At 55.4% G+C, this 21,270-nt stretch overlaps 2 protein-coding genes across 9 annotated transcripts; one reads left to right on the top strand and one right to left on the bottom strand.

Moving 5' to 3' along the window:
• Positions 1-334: 334 nt before the first annotated feature.
• On the bottom strand, positions 335-17,236 carry Scaf1 (SR-related CTD associated factor 1). Of its 5 annotated transcripts, none has more exons than XM_074057972.1 (11): positions 17,171-17,236; positions 13,423-13,536; positions 13,129-13,186; positions 12,319-12,413; positions 11,946-12,046; positions 11,742-11,857; positions 4,465-7,278; positions 3,760-3,842; positions 3,323-3,541; positions 1,045-1,173; positions 335-775 (listed from the first exon to the last, which is right to left on the bottom strand). In XM_074057972.1, exons 2-11 carry the CDS (start codon positions 13,528-13,530, stop codon positions 584-586), a joined length of 3,915 nt encoding a protein of 1,304 aa, XP_073914073.1. In that variant the 5' UTR covers positions 13,531-13,536; positions 17,171-17,236; the 3' UTR covers positions 335-583. The 5 variants fall into 5 exon arrangements, with proteins under 5 accessions (XP_073914073.1, XP_073914072.1, XP_020015556.2 ...); XM_074057971.1 differs by lacking the exon at positions 17,171-17,236 and adding an exon at positions 15,899-15,945; XM_020159967.2 differs by lacking the exon at positions 17,171-17,236 and adding an exon at positions 15,434-15,872.
• Rras (RAS related) lies at positions 16,035-21,270 on the top strand. 4 transcript variants are annotated; one of them, XM_074057978.1, is made up of 6 exons: positions 16,035-16,166; positions 19,568-19,655; positions 19,752-19,854; positions 19,931-20,039; positions 20,711-20,829; positions 20,903-21,270. In XM_074057978.1, the coding sequence occupies exons 1-6, from the start codon at positions 16,047-16,049 to the stop codon at positions 20,985-20,987; spliced, it is 624 nt and encodes a 207-aa protein (XP_073914079.1). In that variant the 5' UTR covers positions 16,035-16,046; the 3' UTR covers positions 20,988-21,270. The 4 variants fall into 4 exon arrangements, with proteins under 4 accessions (XP_073914079.1, XP_020015482.1, XP_020015483.1 ...); XM_020159893.2 differs by lacking the exon at positions 16,035-16,166 and adding an exon at positions 17,037-17,216; XM_020159894.2 differs by lacking the exon at positions 16,035-16,166 and adding an exon at positions 17,310-17,331.

Raw genomic sequence — 21,270 nt, 5'->3', positions numbered from 1 at the left:
GTGCACTGAGGAGCGACTACATGGTAGACAAATAGCACCAAGTGCCTGAGCTTAGGAGACCTTGATGGGAGGTCCTGAATCCCCACTGCCTCCTATTGCCACCACTTTATCACCAGTTTACTACCAGTCCTTCACCTGCCTGTGTCTTCCGTAATCCCCAAAACACCCGCTATACAGATAAGGAACCAGAAGCCCAGAGTGCTCAATGCACCTACCCAAAGTCACAGAACCCTGTCCCCCTGCTTCCCAATGTGCCTCAGACTTGCTAAGCCTCCTGAGTGCCCTTCCCCAAATTTGTCTCTAGAAAGGAAGGGCTCAAGTAATGGGGCCAGGGTTAACATTTCATGAAATCTTTAATGAAATTGGGAAGAGGAGCACGAACGGAGGGGGAGGGGCCATGGGGACCGGCTTGGGGGCCAGGGAGATGGGCAGGGTGCTGGGCAGGGCAGGGGGCTCTCCTCTTCCCCGCAGTGACCCTCCCCCAGTCATCCCACTGATGGGGGAGGGAAGCGGGGAGGTGAAGCCATAAATATGTCCAGAATCTCAAAGAGGCGAGGGGCAGCAAAAAGGGTGGCTGGGAGTCTCAGAGAGGGGGCAGGGGCAGGCCTGGGCCACCCTTGTCGGGGGGTCCTGGCTCCTTGGGTGGCCGAGGAGGGCCTGGGGGGTCCCCTGGCTTGCGGCCGTGTTTGCGGAAGTAGCGGTAGCGCTGGACGTAGGCCCGCACCAGGTTGCTCACCTTCACTGGGTTGATCTCCCCACTTTTGCTGTGGCAGATCTGGGGGAGCCGGGGTAGGTGACAGATGGAATTCCTGCCAGTCCCCCAGGGTCCCCTGGACTGTTGGGCACATCTTGAGACTGAGATGGGAGCCACACCCCCAATGACTGGACCAACACCCCTACTTATGCCCCTTCACAGCAAACTCCCCAGTGCCAGCCAAGACAGGCCCAGTGTCCCTGGGGAAATCCTTTTGCCCAGGTCACTCCATGATCTCCATCTCTCCATGTGCTGGTCTGCACACATCCCTCTCCCATCTCCTCTCTCACCTTGTGGACAGCCTTCCTCAGGATGTCCTTGTATTCATCCTTGGTGATGTCCTTCTTCTGGTAGTACGGCTTGATGGCTAGCTTCACCTCCTCCACTGCCCGTTCCTGTGTGTGCAGCTTCTTCAGATACTGCGGGTGGTGGTGTGAAGAGAGAAAAGGACAAGGACCAAATGAACAGTCCCACTCATCTCTGCCTTCCAGGTTAGCCTCCCTGACCAACCAGCTGCTCCTGGAAGTAGAGGTTCTGCTTAGGGTCTGCCCTGTGTTCCCCTGGTGCAGTTGCTGTAGCCCACTGGGCATCCCTTGGCTGAACCCTGGGCTAACCCAGGCCCAGCCATGACAAGGATACATTGTCCCCCGCCCTCAGTCTGGTGGGGACATAAAGGATAACCAAGCAATCTCAATTATTTTTCTTTTTTTGTGGTGCTGGGGATGGAAGCCAGGGCTTCACACATGCTAGGCAAGTGCTCTGTTGCAGAGATATGCATCTAGCCCTTTGGGTTTTTGTATTTTGTTTAGAGATAAGTGCTCCCTAATTCTGCCCAGGCTGGTTTCAAACTCCCAATTGGGACTTACAGGCATGTACCACCACACCCGGCAATTACAACTGTTTTTAATGAGACTTCGCAGGGCTTATTCTGACTACAGCAGGAAAATGTCACCAGGCTTTTCAGTGAGGTAGTGGTAAGACCCAGCCTGAGTTTTCACAGTGCTGCTCTGACTACTGGGTGGATGGGCTGCAGGGCACTTGGGAACCAGAACTGGCTAGAAGCACAGCACAGGGACAGCTCAGGCTTTGGAAGTGGGTGGCACTGGAGTCCTGGTCTCCCACTCTATAGGCAACCTGACCCTGCGGCTCATCTGTAAAACGGGGCAGTGCCTATAGGGAGGACCCAGGGCAGGTTGCACAGAACATGGGTGCAATCAGGAGAAGTGGGGCAGTTATGAGGGTGATGACCGTGGGTACAGGACGCAGAGCCTTCTAAAAGGGTTTTTTCTGCCCAGGGCTGACAGGTGGGAGAGCTGCACCTCAGGGCTGGAACAGCCATAGCCCTGCCTCAGTGAATCCTCACAAAAGCAGAGGGGAGTCTACAGCAGGAGAGCAAGCTGGGTCTGGATTGGGACTGGCCTGCTGCCAGGCCCAAGGGACAGTCCCTCAACACCACCGTAGAGAGGTGGCCCTCTTTGCTGGGCAACTCTTGCCTCTACCCCAGGGCCAAAGAACACAGGAGTAGAAAGCAGCATCTGGGGGAGGGGCATACTATGTTAACACACCCCAGGCCACCATCTCCCAGGATGAGGTGACAAGGATACAAACTGCCAAACTGTTGGAGAAGCACTACTGACAGGAGGCCAGGCCACCCTGGAGGACCTTCTCAGGCCAGCCCAGCCCAATGGAAGTGGGTTTCCAGAGACATGGCCAGAAGAAAGGGGCTGCTCCCCAACATGTAACTCAGTTCAGACGTGACCATGGGAACAAGGCAGGGAACAGACCAGGGCAGCCTGATGGGGAGGGCAAGGCCCCTGCTGTTGGGTCTTTACTGTCCTGGTCCTGCAGCATGTGCATGGGCCATGGCCAAGTGACCAGTGGAAGCCGGAAACCTGCCAGCTTCTCATGTAGCAACTTTTTTTTTTTTTTTTGGAGACACTAGAATTTGAACTCAGGGCTTCCTGCTTTCTAGGCAGGCCCTCTACCACTTCAACCACTCAGTCAGCCCTTGTTTGTGTTGGGTATTTTCGAGATAGGGTCTTGCAAACCATTTGCCTCAGCTGACCTTGAACCTTGACCCTCCTGATCTCTGCCTCCAGAGTAGCTAGGATTACAGGAGTGAGCCACCGGCACGTGACCTCATATGGGGATTCTGACAGGACTTTTGCCAGTTTGCCCTGGCTACATATATGGGCTGTGGGACCAGAATAGATGCTTCTAGAACTGACCACAGGAGAACAGCCTAAGACACGGGAGTAGCAGCTGAAGAAAAACCTAATCTGAACTCATGCCTAACAGCCATTCTTCCTCCCTGCACCAGGAACAGGTTCTTGACTTTCCCTTTGCGAACCACCATCTCCCTAAGGAAGGGGGATGGGGGATGACATTGGGTTAACTGAGCCATGGAAAAATGGGTAGACTAGTATGTGGGAGGGGATCCTTACACACACAAAATATGTTATTAGTGATTTTCTTTTAAACCTGCCAGGCAGCCCTTTCCTATTCACTCCTTCCAGAAAGTTACTTCTGTCATAACTGATGAATCCACTGCTCCCAAGGGCAGCTCACCTTGTCTGTGTCCCCTCGTCCCTCGGAGCTGCTACTGCCCTCTCTCTTGTCAGACGCAGCAGCCAGTCCAGTGGGGGTGGGAGGGGTAGAGCCACAGCCTCCTAGGGGGAGGCTGCCAGGAAGCAGGTAGCTGGAAGGGCCAGGGGGCAGACCCAGAGAGGTGGGCACAGGAGCTGGGGTCACCCCCAGACTTGAGGGGGGCTTGCGGTGGCTGAGGATCTGTGGGAAGACAGGGAGGAAATGAACAAAGGAAGGTGGACAGGGAGAGGAAACTTGTACTCCCACTGTTCCCACCCTGATTTCCCAATAGTCCCAAGACAACAGGCTCCTCTTTTGGCCAGTACCTTGCCCCAAGGCCTGCTGGGAGCTGTAGTTCTCTCCTAACCCCAGGCAACGGACAAAAGGGGCTGCGGGGACTCTTCCCCAGGGGAGCCCACCTGGTTGGTGGCCTGGATCAACTCCTGGGCCTTTGCTCGGCTTGCCAGGTTGGCTTCTTCCATCTTGAAGAGAAGTGCAGTCACTACAGGAGGTGGAAAGGTGACACCATGGAGCTCAGGAGGGAGTGACAGGAGAGATGGCCACCCTCAACTTGCCACCTGCTGCCATCTCCCACACTCAGCTATATAGCTATAGCTATATAGTCAAGAGAGGCCTTGACTAATGTCCTTAGGACTCGAGGTAGGTGTATATGCATGGCCAAAGTTGGGACATGGGTCACTGAATGTGAAGATGGTGGCAGAAGTAATATCCTATCCTATCTCCTGGCCACCTCTCCCTCCCACCTGTGGCCAGTTCCTCTACTACCTCTGTGGTCTGGCAGAGACTACTGCCTTCCCCTAAGGGACAATGCCCTGCACAACCAATCCCTTCCAGATCTTTCTGTTTTAGTCCAACTCTCGATAGACCCCAGGCCCATAAAGCTGCTCTAATCTGCTCAGGCACTACCTGTTCCTATCTGCTCCTCGCTCTCCCGCAGGCCAAGACACCTAGCCTTCTGGAAAGGTCTAGCACCCCCCAGGTCCTCCATTCTACGTCACTACATATCCCTTCCAAAGCATCCCCACAGCCTTCGACTGTCCCCATCAGGTCCCATCCTTCCCGATCCTTTTGTCATCACCCCCCCCACACACCCAGACACTCACAGGCCAGGACACCGCTGGTTGTGCAGTCCACACCAGCCGGCAGGTTCCAGGGCATGGGTGGTGGCAGGGTGGGCAGCTGGGAGACACGAGTGGCTGGCCCATCCTCTGCCCCCGAGTCTCCAGCTGTGGACCCTGCACTGGGGGCAGTGCTTGGGGCAGCCGCAGCTGTGCTGGTGGCTGTGGTGGTGGCAGGCTGCTGCTCCTCCTCTTCCTCCTCTTCTTCTTCCTCCTCCTCCTCCTCTTCTTCCTCCTCTGCTCCTCCTCGACCTCCAGCCTCCTCAGCAGCTTCCTCAGGCAGGAAGGAGACCTCCGGGGTCTTACAGCTGCTGTCTACAGTCTGCGAGTCTGGAGTGAGTGCAGGAGGCGGAGGGGCTGCCTTGGGCGGTGGGGTGCTCGGGGCTTGGGCTGCCCGCTCCTCCCCAGACCAGGAAGTCTCCTCAACGCCTTTGGAGCCTGCTGCTTGGCTGCAGCTATCAGCCTTGGACTTCTTCAGCGACACAGGGCCGCCACTGCCCGCACTGCTGCCTCCACTGCGGACCTTCTTCCTGGTCTTGGATGGCTTGGTCTTTCCCTTGGTCCCCTTGGCTTTCTTGGCCCCAGCCTTGGCCTTGACCTTGGTCTTTTTGGGCTTGGTGCTGCCTGGAGCAGCTTTGGCCACCTCCGAGGGAGCCCGCTCATCAGGCTTGAGGAAGGGAGAGCGGCTCTCCCGGTCTCGGCTGAACTTAACCCCAATGGAGCCCAGACCAGCAGATGCAGAATCCTTGGCCGGGGTGGTGCTGCTGACGCCCTCTCGGATCAGCACAGCCACCTTGGACTGCAGTTTCACCTTCCGGGAGGAACAGGACGATGAAGAGGATGAGGAGCCTGAGCCACTGCTCACTGGTGGCTTTGGTGGGGGCCCTGAGGAAGGTGCCGACTCCTTGGGGGGCCGCGCCTTCTTGGATGACCTGTCCCTGTCCCTATCTCTGTCCCTGTCCCGGTCCCCCCCATCCAGAGCCTTCCGACGAGACCCCTTTTCCCTGGAGGAGGAAGAGGATGAGGCAGCCCCAGAGCGGCGACGGTCCTTCTCACTGCTCTTGACACCCCTGTCCTCCCCACTCAATCCCTCTGAGTCATACAGAACCTCCCTCTTGGGTGACAAAGCCGGGGCTGGTGATGGTCCTCGGGGATCGGACTTGTCAAGCCGGCCCACAGTGATGGTCCGCTTGATGGCAAAGAGATCATGATCGGTGAGGTCCTGGATAGAGGGTGGAACGGCCCCCCTGCGGCGGCTGTCCCGATCGCTGGCAGAGGTGGAGCCCGAGGGCTGCTGAGTGGCCAAAGATACCTTCTCACCTCCATCCCCCGATCGCTTCTCTCCACGGGACCGAGACCGCTTTTTCTTCTTCTTGCTGCCACCGCCATCCCGGTGCTTGCCTCGGTGCCGCTCACGCCTGGAGGAGGATGAGGAGGAGGTGGCCGGGGGTGGAGAGGCTGAGCGCCGCCGCCTGCGTCGCTTCTCCCGAGACCGCGACCTGCGGCTGCCCCCGCGGCGGCGGTCCGAGCTGCGTGAGCGGCGGCGGGTGGAGCGGGACCGGGAGCGGCGGCGGGCAGACGAGGAGGTGTGCGAGCTGGGCTTGCGGTCCCGGGACCGGTGCTTCTTGGAGTCCCAGGGGGAGGCCGGGGCAGGCGGGGCGGGCTGGGCGCTGGAGGAGGATGAGGCGGCCTCCTTGGCCTCGCCGCCACTGCGCTTGCGCTCCCGCCTGGACTTCTTGCGGGTGGGTGGACCCGCGGTGGCGGCAGCAGTGGCCGTGGCCGTGGCCGGGGAGGGTGAGCGCTGGCGGTAGCGCTCCCGCCGCTGGGTCAGGATCTTGCGGCGGAGGTCCAGGCCGCCCCAGCGCGTGTCGGCAGCAGGGGGCGCGGGGGCCGGCTCCCCCAGGTCCACCTGCAGGGCCCCTTCACCGTCCGACTCCGCGTGCAGGGACAAGAAGTCATCCCCTTCTGGGGCCCGGGGAGCAGGAGGCTGGGGCGGGGGCTGGGCCGCGGGGGTGGTTGAGGGGGCGGGAGGAGGCCGGGTGGCCCGCCCGCTGGCCCGGAAAAGGGAAAGCGCCACCCTGGGCTCCTCCTCGGGCTGCACAATCTCGCCCTCCTCAATCTCTGAGTCCGCAGGGGGCAGCAGGGGCGGTGGGAGCTCGGTTCCACCGGCTGTCACCACCTCCACGGAGACCTTGCCTTCCCGACAGGCCTCTGCCTCGGTCCCCACCACAAAGACTCGCCGGCGGGTGGCTCCATCAGCCCGTGTGGAGTCCGCCTGGGGCGGTGTTCCAGGGACCGCAGGCGGCTGAGGGGGCTGAGGGTCCGGGCGGGGACTGTCATCACCTGGAAAGTCCTGGCTCAGGCTGTTGTCATCATAGATGCCCGCCAGGGTCTCGGAGATGCGGCTAATGCTCTGCGACAGGCCTTCCTCCTCCTCTTCTTCTTCCTCCTCTTCTTCCTCCTCCTCTTCCTCTGGTGAGGGGGTTCCCGCTGATGAGCTGGGGTTGGAGCCGGTGGGCTCAAAGGGGTCATATTTTTGCTCAGGGGCAGGCGGTGGGGAATAGGCCTCATCGGTGGGGTGGAAGGGGTCATAGATGTCAAATCGTGGGGCAGGTGGGGCTGGAGGTGCAGGGGGTGGAGGGGGCGGAGGAGGAGAGGGGGAAGAGGAGGAGGGGGAAGGGGAAGGTGAGGAGGAGGCAGAGGAAGGGGCAGGGGGTGGGGCAGGGCCCCCATCTCCTGTGCCCAAGGTGAGGAGGTGACGGGCACAGGCTGGCCGAGAAGAGTGGGACTGTGGAGAAACTGCAAAGAAACAATGCAGACAGGCGGTCAGGGACAGCTCACTCCTCAATGACCACCGCCAGACACTGCCCACCACCACCAGGTACCGCCCAAGCACTTTGTGTGTGCCATCCAGAAGATGCTCTAACCCCATGCTGGAGGTACTGTAACCCATGGGCACAGAAGGAAACTGAGGCAGAGAGCCCAGAATCTTCCTCAAATGCAAGCAACAGAGAGCAGGGAGGAGTTGGAGTGCAAGCCTGGTCACTTTGACCCCAAGCCTCCACTTCCAAGCCCTGAGATGGAGCACTGGGCTGACCCCACAACCACACACTGATCCTGAAGCCTAGGAACTGCCTGCACCAATGGCAGTGATGTCCCCACAGCAGAACAGGCAGGGCAGGAAGGCCAGGGTTCAAACCTAAGTCTACCTCCAAAGTCAAGCCTGCTGTACCAGGGGCCACCTGCAGGAGCTCATCCCACTTTGTGTACAAAAGATGTGAGGCTGAGAAAGGGAAATGGCCACCCAGAGCCAGCACATGGAGAGTAGGGGAGCCTGGACAGCCTGGGGGCTCCCCTGAGCTCTCCTGAAAAGCTCATGATCCCCCACCTGAAGGGCTACACCTGTTCAGGACCCAGCGGCACCACAGACTGACAGCAGTGATGACAAGTGTTTGCTCCTTCCTATCAGCTAGGCCTCACGCTTCGAATATTACCTTAGTTCACCCTCCTGAGACCCCAGCACACTAAGCACTACTTTTTTTTTTTTTTCTTACAGTACTGGGGCTTGAACTCAGGGCCTTCACCTTGAGCCACTCGCCAACCCTTTTTTGTGATGATTCTTTTTGAGATGGGGTCTTGCGAACTATTTGCCCAGGCTGGCTTCGAACTGCGATTCTCCTGATCTCTGCCTCCTGCGTAGCTAGGATTACAGGCGTCAGCCACCGGCACCCGGTAAGCACTACTCTTAAAATGTCATAGCCACTCGAGTGGAGAGAGCCAGCCGAGGCTGGGTCTCAACCACGCTGCCAAGACTGCACCTTGGCAAGGTCAGCAGAGGACAGTACCAGGAAAGCAGATGGCTTCAGAGGGCAGCTCCAGAACCACCTCCTGATTCAGAACCCAGGTTCCAGCCCTTGCCAGTAATGTGGCTCAACCTGGCTGCCTCAGTTTCCTCGTCTATATGATGAGAGTTCGAACATTCACTCAACACATTTTTAGTAATCACCTATTTTCTGCCAGGAAATAGGGATGAAAAGGAATGAACAAAACAGACAACAATCCCTGCCTTCTGGGAGCCACACTGGAGGGGAGAAGAAGAGACAGGGATCAACCAGTTAAGCATCCAGGCCACCACCTGCTCAGGGCCCTGGAAAAGGAGCTGGCACTGCTGATGAGGACAAGGACAGTGTTCATGTCACACCAATGAGAGGAAGCACCAGTGAGCCGCCAGGGACTAACAGAGGATGCTATCCTTGTTGTCACTGCTACCCACAGGCTAGCCCAGTACCCACACACTGCACTGGTCTGCAAACTCGACAGCACTGCTGCATATTCTTTCTTTCTTTTTCAGTGCTGGGGAAGCACCCTAGGCCTCGTGCATGGTAGGCAAGTGCCACACCCTTCACCCACCATCTAACTGATTATGAGTCAGTTTTCTTTTTCCTAAGGTCTTAATATTTTCCATAGAAAAAAGATGAACACCTGAAATTTAAACAAACAAAAAAAAAAAAAAAAAAAAAAGGGCTCAGGGGGCTGGTAGAGTGGGTCAAGTAGTAGAGCACCTGGGACCAGGCCTGGTGGTGTGCATCTTACTCCCAGTTATTCAGGAGGCTGAGATAGGAGGATTGTTTCAGCCCAGAAGTTTGAGGACAGGCTAAGCAACGTAGCAAGAGTCCATCTTGAAAACAAACAAACAGAAGGCTGGGTGCATGGCTCAGGTGTTAAGAATGCCTTGTCTGGCATGAGTGAGGCCCTGGAGTCAATCTCCAGCACTACAAAAATAAATTTAAAAGAAAAAAAAAAAAAGCCCCAGGGAAACCAGACAAGGTGGTATGCACCTGTAATCCCAGCACTCAGGAAGCTGAGGCAGGAGGATTAAGGGTTCAAGGCTAGCCTGGGATACATAGCAAGACCCTGTCTCAAAAAGACACAAACACAAGTCATACACCAGTGATTCACGGTTGTAATCCTAGCTACTTGGGCAGCTGAGATAAAGAGGATCAAAGTTTGAGGCCAGTCTGGGCAAACAGTTCATGAGACCCTATCTCCAAAATAAACATAGCAAAATGGACTGGAAGGTGTGGCTCAAGAGGTAGACTGCCTGCCTAACAAGCATGAGGCCCTGAATTCCCATCCTAGTACTCCAAAAAAAGAAAAAAAAAAAAAACAGCTGAGCATGTAGCTCACTACTACAGCATTGCTTACTGTATGCCACCCCCTGGGTTCAATCCCAGCATCACAAATAAATACATAAATAAATGTAAAAATATTTTTAAAAGCCAGGTGCCGGTGGCGCATGCCTGTAATCCTAGCCACTAAGGAGGCAGAGATCAGGAGGCTCAAGGTTTGAAGCCAGACTGGAGAGACCCTATTTTACCCAACACAAAAAAGGGGCTAGTGGAGTGGCTCAAGATGTAGGCCCTGAGCTCAAACTCCAATCCTGTAAAAATCAATAAACAAGATAAAATAAAGTAAAAAAAGAGCTGGGTGCCAGTGGCTCACACCTGTGATCCTAGATATGTGGGAGGCTGAGATTGGGAGGATCATGGTTTGAGGGGAGCTCCTGCAAATAGTTCTTGAGATCCCATCTCCAAAATAACCAGAGCAAAATGGACCAGCAGTGTGGCTCAAGTGGTGGAATGCCTGATTTGTAAGTGCAAAGCCCTGAATTCTAAACAACTGTGGTCCTAGCTACTCAGGAGGCTGAGGTAGGAGGATCTCTTGAGCCAAGAGTTCAAGGCCAACCTGGGAAACACAGTGAGCTACTCCCTCAAAACAATAAAAACATAAAACACAACCTCAGAGTCCTCCTGAAAACATGACTGCCTTTCAGATCTATTTGTATCACTCTTAAGCCCCAGGGGCCAAATCCAGAAGGAATGTTTTTGTACAAAAAGTTTTATTGTAACATTGTAACATTGCGCTATCCATTTGTTTATTTTCTCCTATACAGCCTGTTTTTTTTTTTTTTTTTTTTTTTTTCCTACTTGCTAGGCAGGCACTCTACACTTGAGTGACTCCACCAGCTCTTTTTTTGTATTGAATATTTTCAAGATAGGCTCTCTTGAACTATCTGACTGGGCTGGCTTGGAAGTGCGATCCTCCTGATCTGTGCCTCCTAAATAGCTAGGATTACAGGCATGACCGTTGCAGGGCTAACCTCTGCTTTTAGGAGAAACTTCAAAACACTTCTGTGGGCCTCCAAGAGCATCATGAGCCCTAAGCATCAAGTCCTGTGCCTAACGGATAAATCTACTCATAGCTGGAACAAAAAGAAACAGTTGACTTAGCACAGGGAGGTGGGTGTGCAAGCCACCTTCTTCCAGGGAACTGGTGCTCATGGCTGATGGAATGGCACACCTGAGCCAAAGGGCCTTCCTCTCCTCTCCTCTCCACTGCCCTCCCAAGTGCGATGTACACACAGACTCAAAGTATAAACTCATGGGGTCCCAGGGATCAATTCTGTGTTGTTAAAGATGCAAATTCCAGGCGCTACCTCAGTCCTGATCAATCAGAGCCCCTGGAAGTGGGTATAGAGATCTGCAGTTTTTGTTTGTTTGATTTTTGAGACAGGGTCTCCTATGTAAGCCAGGCTGGCCTCAGACTTGCTCCATCCTCGTCTCAGTCACGTGATCTGTGTATCAACAAGAGATTCTAACAATGTGCACTTGCATTTCAGAAACGCTGGTTTCAAGTGCTCGTGGGGTCACCCCCGGGTGCAGAGCTGGGGAGCAGCTTCTTACTTATACAATGCTAGTCACAGAAACCAAAAACCTCAGCTCAGACACACTGTGGCCCAAGGACTGGGCCTACCACTAAGCAACTGACTGTGTGACCTTGAGGAAGTGACAACCTACTTTCAGACTGACTGTTCCTCTGGAGGATGGAGACACAGAGAGCCCCTCCTGGAGAAATGAATTCCCAACACAGTGATGCTCAATCAAGAGCCCTGGACACCAAGTGTCTCACATGAGCTTCTGCTCTATATGTTCCTCACTGCACTGGGTTTATTTTATGTACATCTGTCCGTACGTAGGGCTAGGGTCTCACTATGTAACCCAAGCTAGCTTCAAACTTGGGGACCTCCTGCCTCATCCTCCCAAGTTGCATGTACATATGGCTTTTAATGCAATCTAATATAAAACAAAGGTTAACAAAGGTTAAAGATTTTTGCCTAAATGACACAATCATCACTACTAGAAGTAGCTGACTCCTGCACAACCTCACGGCCACCTGGTCAGTTCTGCACCAGCCCCACACACCTGTTTTGCCTGTCCTCCAGGCCCTGAGACGGGGCAGCAGGCTGGGCACAGGTAGAGGGATGGGATCCCTGTCCCCAATTCGGACCTCGGCCACCAGCTCCAGCATGTCTTCGCTTCTGTAAGGCAAAAGGGTGGTGAGCCTCAGGGGGGTGCTGTGGCTCTCAGACCTAGGGCAGCTCCCACTCCAGCGGCCTAGGTACTCACTCGCCAGGCCGCAGGTCCAGGCGGCTGGGAACCCAGGTATCCGGAGGGTCCAGGATGCTCACCAGCCCCGCAAGGAAGCTGTCTGTGGCCATGTCCAACACCTGGAACAGGCCAGAAGGGGTTCCATGTCATGAGGACTCATGAATACTGTTTCCCTAGTCCCTAACCTCTCAGGAACCCAGACATCTGAGACCTCCAAGAAAAGCCAGGGATCCAACCAAGTCCCTTCTCCTGACTGCCAAGAGCACTCAAAGCGAGGCCCCCAGGCCCCTCAACATTGCCCCTTCTCAGCACCCCAGACCCTGAAGTCTGCTTCCCCTGCCCTCTCCTCCTCCAAACCCACCAGTGCAGGCCCCTGGCCCTTCTAACTCACAGTGGCTGTGTCAGTGCCCCCTGATTCCTGGGAAAGAGGCTCTGACCGTGGGCTCCGGCAACGCCTCCATCGAAGCCCATGACACCGAGAGCCATCTGAGGAGAGAGATTTGCATGGGGAATGGAAACAGAGGACTAGACTGAGTCTCTGTGGGGAACAGGAAAGATGAGCTGAGCTGGCGCTTGCTGAGGAAATCTCATGCCACTTCCCAGCTCAGGCCCCCAGGCTTCCCAACACCCCCTTCTGGGCTCCAGCTCTGTCACCCATTTGGCCACCTATCTGTCCTCAGGTTGAAGTCTACACAGCTCACTCAACTTGGTCTTCAAGCCCTGCTGGGGCCTGTATCTATGGGGACAGACCTCTTCTGCCTCTCCCAAGTGCCTATACCCTCCTGTACACCAGAGCTAACAAACCACACTCAGTCCCTATACACCATGCCCCTGTGTGCAGAGCTGGCGCGCCTTGGCCTATCATGCTACCTTGCAATCAATGAGACAACTCTGCATGTCCACAGGGACCCAGTTCACCTGCCACCCCTCTAGGAAGCCTCCCCTGTCCCAAGCTCCCTCCAGGCTAGCTCAGGGTGATCTCCTGCCTACAGTGCCTCAGGATGCCTCTGAGTTGACTGAGCCTCCCTGGCTCTAACTGTGGACCCCCTACACTTAGATAGCCCCAGTATCCCACCGACCAGCATGGGTACCAGCATAAGGGTGGCACCCAGGAGGTCTGGGAAAAGCTCATCCAAATAATATGAGGATAAAGAACACAGAGAAGGGACATGGGGCTGAAAGGAGCCAGAACCTATCGTACCTTTATCATTCGGTAGATCCCCCTGGAGGGAGCTTCCCACAGCCTGCTGAATGGCCCGCTGGTAAAAAGGGGTGAGGTGGGGGGTGGAGGGTGGAAAGAACAGAGAGTCAAAGTCATGAAGTAAACAATGTGCAACCTCTGCTCCTTGGGAGACAAATATTCTAGAGCCCCCTGACACAGCCAAGTTCAAGTTCTGAGCCAAGAATGCAAACCCCTGGCCTCCTCCCACTAAGGCCCAAGAATCTGGACTCTTAGCCCCATCCTGCCTCCACCCCAGAAGTCCAGCAGCCTCACCAGAATAAAGGCAGAAGGAGAAAGTGTGGGGTCTCTGTCAGGCGGACCATCACCCCGATCCTCGCCCGACTCCTCTGTCTTCCCTCGAGACTCATCTTCTTCCTCCATGGTCACCTGGAGGTCGAGGGTGGCAGTTTGGAGTGGAGGCCAGGGAAAGGGGACGTTAACAGAGGATGGATGCATAGACCTCAAGAGCCTCCATCACTGACTCACTCAGCATCCTCTTCTACACCCCTTCTCGTACCTCATCCCAGTCTACCATGTCCTTGGGCCAGCACAGACCTGCAGGACCAAGGGCAATTCTCTTCCTTCCCCTGGACTTTGCCTCCTGTCGTGGACGGAGGCGAGCTCCTCCACTGCCTATTTCAACATTTGGCTCCCCAATTCCCACAGCTCTCCCCACAACCCATCCACACCTCCAGACTTCATTCCCTACCCTCAGGGGATGGGAACTCAACACTAAGACTTTTTGTGTTGTGTCATGACTTCAAAGAGTGTGTGTTCTACAGTCCCATAAACACAGCTTTCCCAAACTGAGGTAGCTGCCCATGGGCTGGGTGGCACTCAATGCCAGCCAGGTATTACACAGCTCTGCAGATTATCCACCATGCTCAATATGTGAAGAACCAATGAATGTTTGTTTATTACATAAGATGGAGCCACGATAGAGAGGTCTGCAAACCCAATATGCTTCCTTTTTTTTTGGTACTGGGGCTTGAACTCAAGGCCTACACCTCAAGCGACTCCACCAGCCCTTTTTTTTTTTTTTGTGATGGGTTTTTTCAAGATAGGTCTCGCAAACTATTTGCTCTTAGAAAAAGCTTCAAACTCTCTAGCCCACAATCGGTGTGCTTATTTGAAAATGGCAACAGTAGGCTCTGTCACAGAGTGGCTGTGAGAATTCAAAGTCAAACCCTTCTTAGCACATGCTAGGTGCTCAATATGCATTAACAGTAATAGCTTATTACCCTTCGTGCACCAGATCCATCTCCCCTGCTTCCCCCACTGCATACCTGCAAAGAAAAGTCCTCAGCCCTGATTTCTGTCCAACCACAGCTCTCTGTGGCCTCTTCCCAACTCCAGCAGACACGCCCCACCCTGATGGTCTGTCTACCACATCCCATCCTCTCCAGCAAATACTCAATACCTCCGGCCTTTTCCAGCACCTCCTAGAAAGCACAGGCTACCCAGAACAGTGACAGTCACATATTAGAAGCTCAATCAAGATGTTCCGACTACAAACTTGGAGATCCCCAAACCCTCTAGAGCATAGGAAGATGTTGCCCTGCTCCTGAGTCATACCCTTGACCCCTTAGTCTTTTAAACATTGTAAGACTCTGCAGACATTGTTGGTCTCCCTAGCTCAGTGGATCGCCACCCAGCTCCAGGGTGTGGGAGCAGAGCTTAAGTGGTCAGGGAATGTGAGTATTTCAATACATATGTTGGTGCGTACTGGGTCTCAATAAAAATTTCTGACTGTGGATCAAGGTCAAAAGAGCTTGAAAGCACTGCACTAGATAATTCTAGACAACCCTACAGGCCCTTTTAGGCTTGTGGACTGATTCTAACTCTATAACCCCAGGACAACACAGAATTTTTAAGCGATTTTCATTTGAATTACTTTCCAAGGACAAGTATATTTGAGCTGGGCAAAATTTCCAACACTCTCTTTTGTATTATTTCCCACATGCTTATCCGGATTCACAAGGCATTTGAATTTCCTCCAAGCATGCTTGCAATCACATCAAAGCCACCTGGATGGTTCCAGGCCCCCAGCCTCCTGTCACCCAGATCAGACACTTCCCAGACCTTGGAGACCCATCCATGCCTTTAAGTACAATACTTGTCTCCCTCCCTTGGTGGGTACATCTCATTCCTTCTAGGTGGTTCTGAAAGACTTTCTAGCCCTTGAAGAGTTCTTCCAGGTTCAGTAAATGGCCCCAGATCTATACAGATCAGCCTCATTCTCAGGCCAGCCCATGTAGACACTTCCCAGCCCTAACAGACATACCCCAGGCAATCTAGCTGGCTCTGCAGTTACACCTTGACTCTTGCAGACCTCCTTCACTCCTGGGACATGGCTCAAGATCTCAAGATGGCCCCAAAACCCTCTCAACAGACCCTAGCCTCCAGTCAGCACATTAAAACGATCCACAGCGCCTACAGAGACGATCCAGGCCAGCTAAATGATGGAGGACAGGCCTTAGGCTCGGTCCAGGGCCTGTGGACGCCCCCAGTCCTCTCGGGGACGCCCCGTAGACGCCCCCTGGCACCCACAGACGCGTCCGGGGGCCCTGAGAAGGCCTCCCGCTCAGCACCAGGTTTCACCACCGCTGCCGGGTCCGAGACTGCCCCGCTAAGTCCTCCGGGTCCCGTGGCGTATAAGGGGTGCCAGGGGACAACTAGCGACCCGACTCCGCCCCGCCCACCCCGATAGGCCCGAGCCCCACGGCCCGGACCGCTGCCGCCATCTTACCCCGCCGCTCGGGCTGCGGCTCCGGCCCCGGCGCGGGGCGGGGCGGGCTGGGGCGGGGCTCGCGAGCAGAGGAGGAGAGGGGCGGAGCTAAAGCGCCGCCGAGCTTGCCGGGATTTTAAGTATCGAGCACAGTGCGCTGAAGGCCCGCATGATAGGGACTGGACTCGGCTTCCCAGCAGTCAACGGAACACATGTGGCGGGGTACGCGCGACGCACGTCGGGAGGCGTAGTCCGCGCGCCTCCTCCGTCGCGCGGGGACAGCAAGGAGGTGAGAGGTGAAGTAGGCGGGGTTGCTATAGCCCGCGGTGAAGCCCCACAGTGCCCTGCGTGCGCGGGGAAAGGGCGGCGGAACGGGAAGTGATGTTAAAAGGCACTCAGCTGAAAGATGCAAGGGAATTGTAGTTCCGCAGAGAGGGCAGGACTAGCTGGAAATTGCCCCGCCCACATCCTGGAGCTCTCAGAATCGAGATTCCCTTGGTCCCCTCTAAATTTAGAACCAAGGAACAGGACCCTAGAGCACAGGGTAGAAAAGTCCGAATTCTGAGTCCTCTCACTCAGAACAGAGAAGAGAAGATTCTCACTTCCCTTCTTCCTTGGACTCAGGAATCTTGATCTTCTTTCCTAGGACATGAATCAGACCTTCGGGCCCCTCCTCCCTCAGATCATGCTAGGTCTTAAGCTAACACTTCACACGAGCACAAGAGTTCTTTTTTCCCCAATCCAAAGCACTCGGATTCAGAATTCTGGGTTCTCAGTCCCTTCAACCTCTGGACCTAAGAGTCCAGGCCCCCAACTCCCTCCTTTTTTTGAACCTAGTAGTAAGGGCCCCCAGTCACCCTCCTTCCCAGGACCTAGGATTCCATGTCTCCGACCCTATTCTTTCCTAAGTGGCCAAGTGCCTACCTATCAGTTTTCTCCTCCAAACACAAAAAACCCTGGCCCTAGGCCCTTCATGACCCGGGCGTCCCGACTTGGGCGAGCTGGCTCATGGATTAGGAATGCAGTGATCTCATGGCCCCTCCCTGCCCCGTAACCCTCCTGTCCCCCGGCAGGGCCCCATCTCCCCTCCCAGTCTGTCTTCCGTTTGGCTGGAACAGGGGGAACCGGAAGCCTGGGTCCCTCAGCAGGCGGAGACTCCAGCTTCTCAGCCAGACGCCCGGGTCGAGAGCTTAGCTAGGATGCCAAGAGGGAGGTGGAGCTTCTCTTCAAAACCTGTTCCTTCCTTGGAATGCCCTATATACGGCCGCGCGCGAGTCGGCGAGCCCCGCCTACCAGAATAAGACCTCGCGGATGGTCCTCGGTGAAGCTCTGTCACAAGGTTCCTTATTTGCATATCCCCACCCCGAACCCGCTTCTTGCTCAGTTGGCCAAAGAATGAGCGCTTATTAGCATAGCTCCGCCCACGGCCGGCACGGCGCGTGGCGCCGCTTATGGTGAGCACAGGTCTCGTATTAGCATATCCCCGCCCCATTCGGGATTCCCCTTCGCGGCGAAATACGTCCCCTGCCCTTATTAGTTAGCAGAGCCCCTCCTTTTCCCTTGGCCTTGTCTCCGCCTTAAGTGGCCCTGGCTGCAAGTCCTTCTGGCCGGAGCTCATGATTATGCAGTAGCCTCATTAGCGTAGCCCTCCTCTGGGTCCCGCCTGGCTCCCCCAAAGGCGGTAGCAGAGGCGGCAGCAGCGGTGGCGACATGAGCAGCGGGGCGGCGTCCGGGACTGGGCGGGGGCGGCCCCGGGGCGGGGGGCCGGGACCCGGGGACCCCCCGCCCAGCGAGACACACAAGCTGGTGGTCGTGGGCGGCGGCGGCGTTGGCAAGAGCGCGCTGACCATCCAGTTCATCCAGGTAGTGGGCCCTCGCCTGGGAGGGTGTCCCTGAGACCCAGACCTGAATTCTTTGGGGGATCCTTGAGACTCCTATTTCTCCTTGACTCACCACTGAAACCCTCCTATGAGACCCTCTAACTAACCTTAAAAGATGCCCCCAGATTGCAACTCTAAGCTCCGCAAGGGCCTCCACCCCCTTTACGCGGGACCTTCCTCATACAACCTGAGACATGGTGGCATCCCTCCCTGCAGTACCTAAGAGCCTGTTTCCCTGCTGACCGGGTCCTGGGCCTCCTGGGAGCTCCCTAAATACTGAACAGTCGCTACATTAAGAAGACCCTAAGTAGTTCGAGTCCTTCCCACTTCTTCCACCCTGAACCTTATCTTCCCTAAATTCCATCACCTTTGAGATTTCCTAGGCAGGATTCCTAGCCCCTTCCGGGACCTCCCCCAGAATCTAGAAATTTTGCCCACACTTTGTCGGCTCTTCTGGGACCACCCAGTCCTGAGAGAGCCACCCTGTAACCTCCACTTGGAGAGGATTTTCCCCCTTAAACTCAAGAGATCTCAAAAAGATCCAACCTAGGGAGCTATTTTTAAAAACTCCAAAACCTGACCATGCCCCATTTTGCCCAACCCAGATTCCCCACCGGCCCCCCTGCCCAAGGATAACCATTGCATCTTAAGTTTCCCCTTGAGCCCCTTTCACAAACCCTGAGAAGCCCAAACCATTTTCATGAAAGAAGTCCCCAGAATCTTCCCACTCCCAGAAAGACCCCATTCCTTGCAAGTTTCTTTGGTCCCATAAATACATCTCGAGATCTCTAAAGGCTATTAACTAACCTCTCAAGTGCCCCCGGCTACCCCAGGGCTCACCCCTGAGCTTCAACTCAGGTACTTGGAATCTACACCCGTAGTGCCCCCCAGAGCCTCAACCCAGCCTAGGACTTGCTCCCTACACCTTCCCTTCAGTTGGAGCCCTCACCAGGCATCCCTCAAGCAGACAGGATGCAGCCTTCAGACCCTGGGGCCAAATCACTCCTATACTGAAGTCCCGCCCTGCCCAGGAATCCTCCAGTATATTCCCAGTGGAAACCCTTTCAGCCTCAGAGAAACCCTAAGAAGGTGTGCGTCCCTAGACGCTGCGGCAGAGGGCCCTGGACAGCAGTCCCCCTAAGACACCCCAGCAAGCGCCTGCCCAAAGCGAGCCTTGCTGCGTAAAGTCAGGCCCCAGCCCGGGGCCCCTTGCACCCAGGAGCAGACCCAGAGCTGGCCAGAGGCCTGGTTGGAGGCAGCAGGACCCAGGCAGGAAGGGAGGGGCCCGGACCGTGGGTGGGGCAGCCTCTCCGCAGCCGGATTGGAACCAGGACCTTCCCCTGGGAGGAGACACTGGAGGCCGCCTAAGGAGGAGGAGGGGAAGAGGAGGAGGAAAGAGAAGAGGACCACAGACAGGCAGATTCTCTGGACAACTGCTCCCAAAAACTGATTGCTTACTATTGCCAGGCAATAAATACGTTAAATGTTTAACAGGGCTTTACCCTAATCTCATAAACGCTGGATGGGTGTAGTGTGTGCCATTCTTATTCTCGTTTTCCAAGTGAGGAAACTGAGACTCAGAGATGATTTGCTGAACGTTACACAGCCAGGATGTACTTATAGGTCAGAAGTATTTTCTACCTAAGAGTGGACAAGAGAGACTCAGAGAGACGGAGATTGGGGGAGAGGGCGGATACACAAAGAGGTCAGAGATCTATAGAGAAAGAGGATAGAGACCTAAAGAGGTGAAAAGGGGAGAGTCATTCTAGGCAGACATCCCACTAACTTTGGCCTCTCCCCACCCTACCAGTCTTACTTTGTGTCTGACTACGATCCCACCATCGAGGACTCCTACACGAAGCTCTGTGTCGTGGATGGCATCTCCGCCCGGCTGGACAGTGAGAGCCGGCAGGAGTGGATGGGGGGGCCTGAGGGCTTGTGGGTGGGTGGCCAGAGGGAGCCCGTCCCCATGGCACCCATCTCTGTCTCCACAGTCCTGGACACCGCTGGCCAGGAGGAGTTCGGGGCCATGCGGGAGCAGTACATGCGTGCTGGCCATGGCTTCCTGCTGGTGTTTGCCATTAATGACCGGCAGAGGTGTGAAGGGTACAGAAGTGGGGAGTGGGGTGGGTTCAGGCTGATCTGCCAACCTCATGCCTCTGGTTTCTCACAGTTTCAATGAGGTGGGCAAGCTCTTCACTCAGATCCTCCGAGTCAAGGACCGCGATGACTTCCCTGTCGTGCTGGTTGGGAACAAAGCAGACCTAGAGACACAACGCCAGGTTTGAGCTGCCCCCTTCCCTAGAAACCCCATCTGGGCTTGGGAGCCTCCCTCCAGCGCACCTCCCCCTTCATCAGCATCTTCCTCTGGCCCCTTAGGCCTTGCTTCCTCAATTGTCATACCCCTCACTTGGATGTTACCTCCAAGTCAGGCCATCTGGCTTCCTACCATCACTCAACAGGGCCTGGCACACAGGCATCCCCAGGAGAGATGAATGGATGGGAAAGGACCCCTATCTCCTGAAACCAGCTGCTCCCACCCTTCTTCTTTTCCCACCTGGTATCTCCTCTCTGCCTCCCCTTTGCCCATCCCTTCCACCTCCCCCACTTCCAGCCAGGCCCTCCCCTGCTCACAGACAACCCCCTCCCATGCATATGTCCCCTCCTTTCTCTACGCCCATCACTTCTTTGTACACACAAATGACATGCTTTCCGCTTTCCACACTAAGTCATCTTTCAGACTAACATGACCAGCTTCAGGGCCATATGTCTTGCCTGCTCAACTCCTAATTATGTAATAAGTGAACAAAACCTCCAGCATTCACTCTGGATCTTTCTGGAACTTTCCCTGGAGCCCCCACAGTAGGTTAGAGCAATGCCTGTCTACCTTCCCTGCTGGGGTCACACTGAGTGCAAGGACTGACTCTTGGTTCCTGGCCCACCTGTCCCTCAGGTCCCCCGATCTGAAGCATCGGCCTTCAGTGCTTCCCACCAGGTGGCCTACTTTGAGGCCTCAGCCAAACTTCGACTCAACGTGGATGAGGCCTTTGAGCAGCTGGTGCGGGCTGTCCGGTAAGCTGAGTCCCCTTCCAATCACCCGGGTCCCCAACCCCTCCAACTTAGACTCACCAGTCTCTCCCCACAGGAAATACCAGGAGCAAGAATTGCCACCCAGCCCACCCAGCGCCCCCAGAAAGAAGGACGGGGGCTGCCCCTGCGTCTTGCTGTAGCTGGGCAAGAAATGACCGACTGCCACAAGGTCTTGGGACCAGCTGCCTCACATCTTGCTGTGTGGCCTGAGGCCCTGGTTGAGCCTGTTTCTTCCTCTGGGTCTCCCAGGACACACTACACCCACCACCCTTACTTCCTGGCCTCTTTCAGGCCATTGCCACTGTGTGCCTTCTGCCAAAGCCTTCTTTCCCCACCCAAGCCCCTGGTGGGGTGAGGGGCTCCTGGGTCACTGCTGTATATATCTTCTTTCCCCAGAGAAATAAATATCACTTCCAACATCAA

Source organism: Castor canadensis, chromosome 16, assembly GCF_047511655.1.
Source record: "Castor canadensis chromosome 16, mCasCan1.hap1v2, whole genome shotgun sequence".
In the NCBI taxonomy this organism is placed as follows: Eukaryota; Metazoa; Chordata; class Mammalia; order Rodentia; family Castoridae; genus Castor; species Castor canadensis.
Note: the sequence above shows the minus strand (reverse complement) of the source record. Positions and strands in the feature narration are given on the sequence as shown.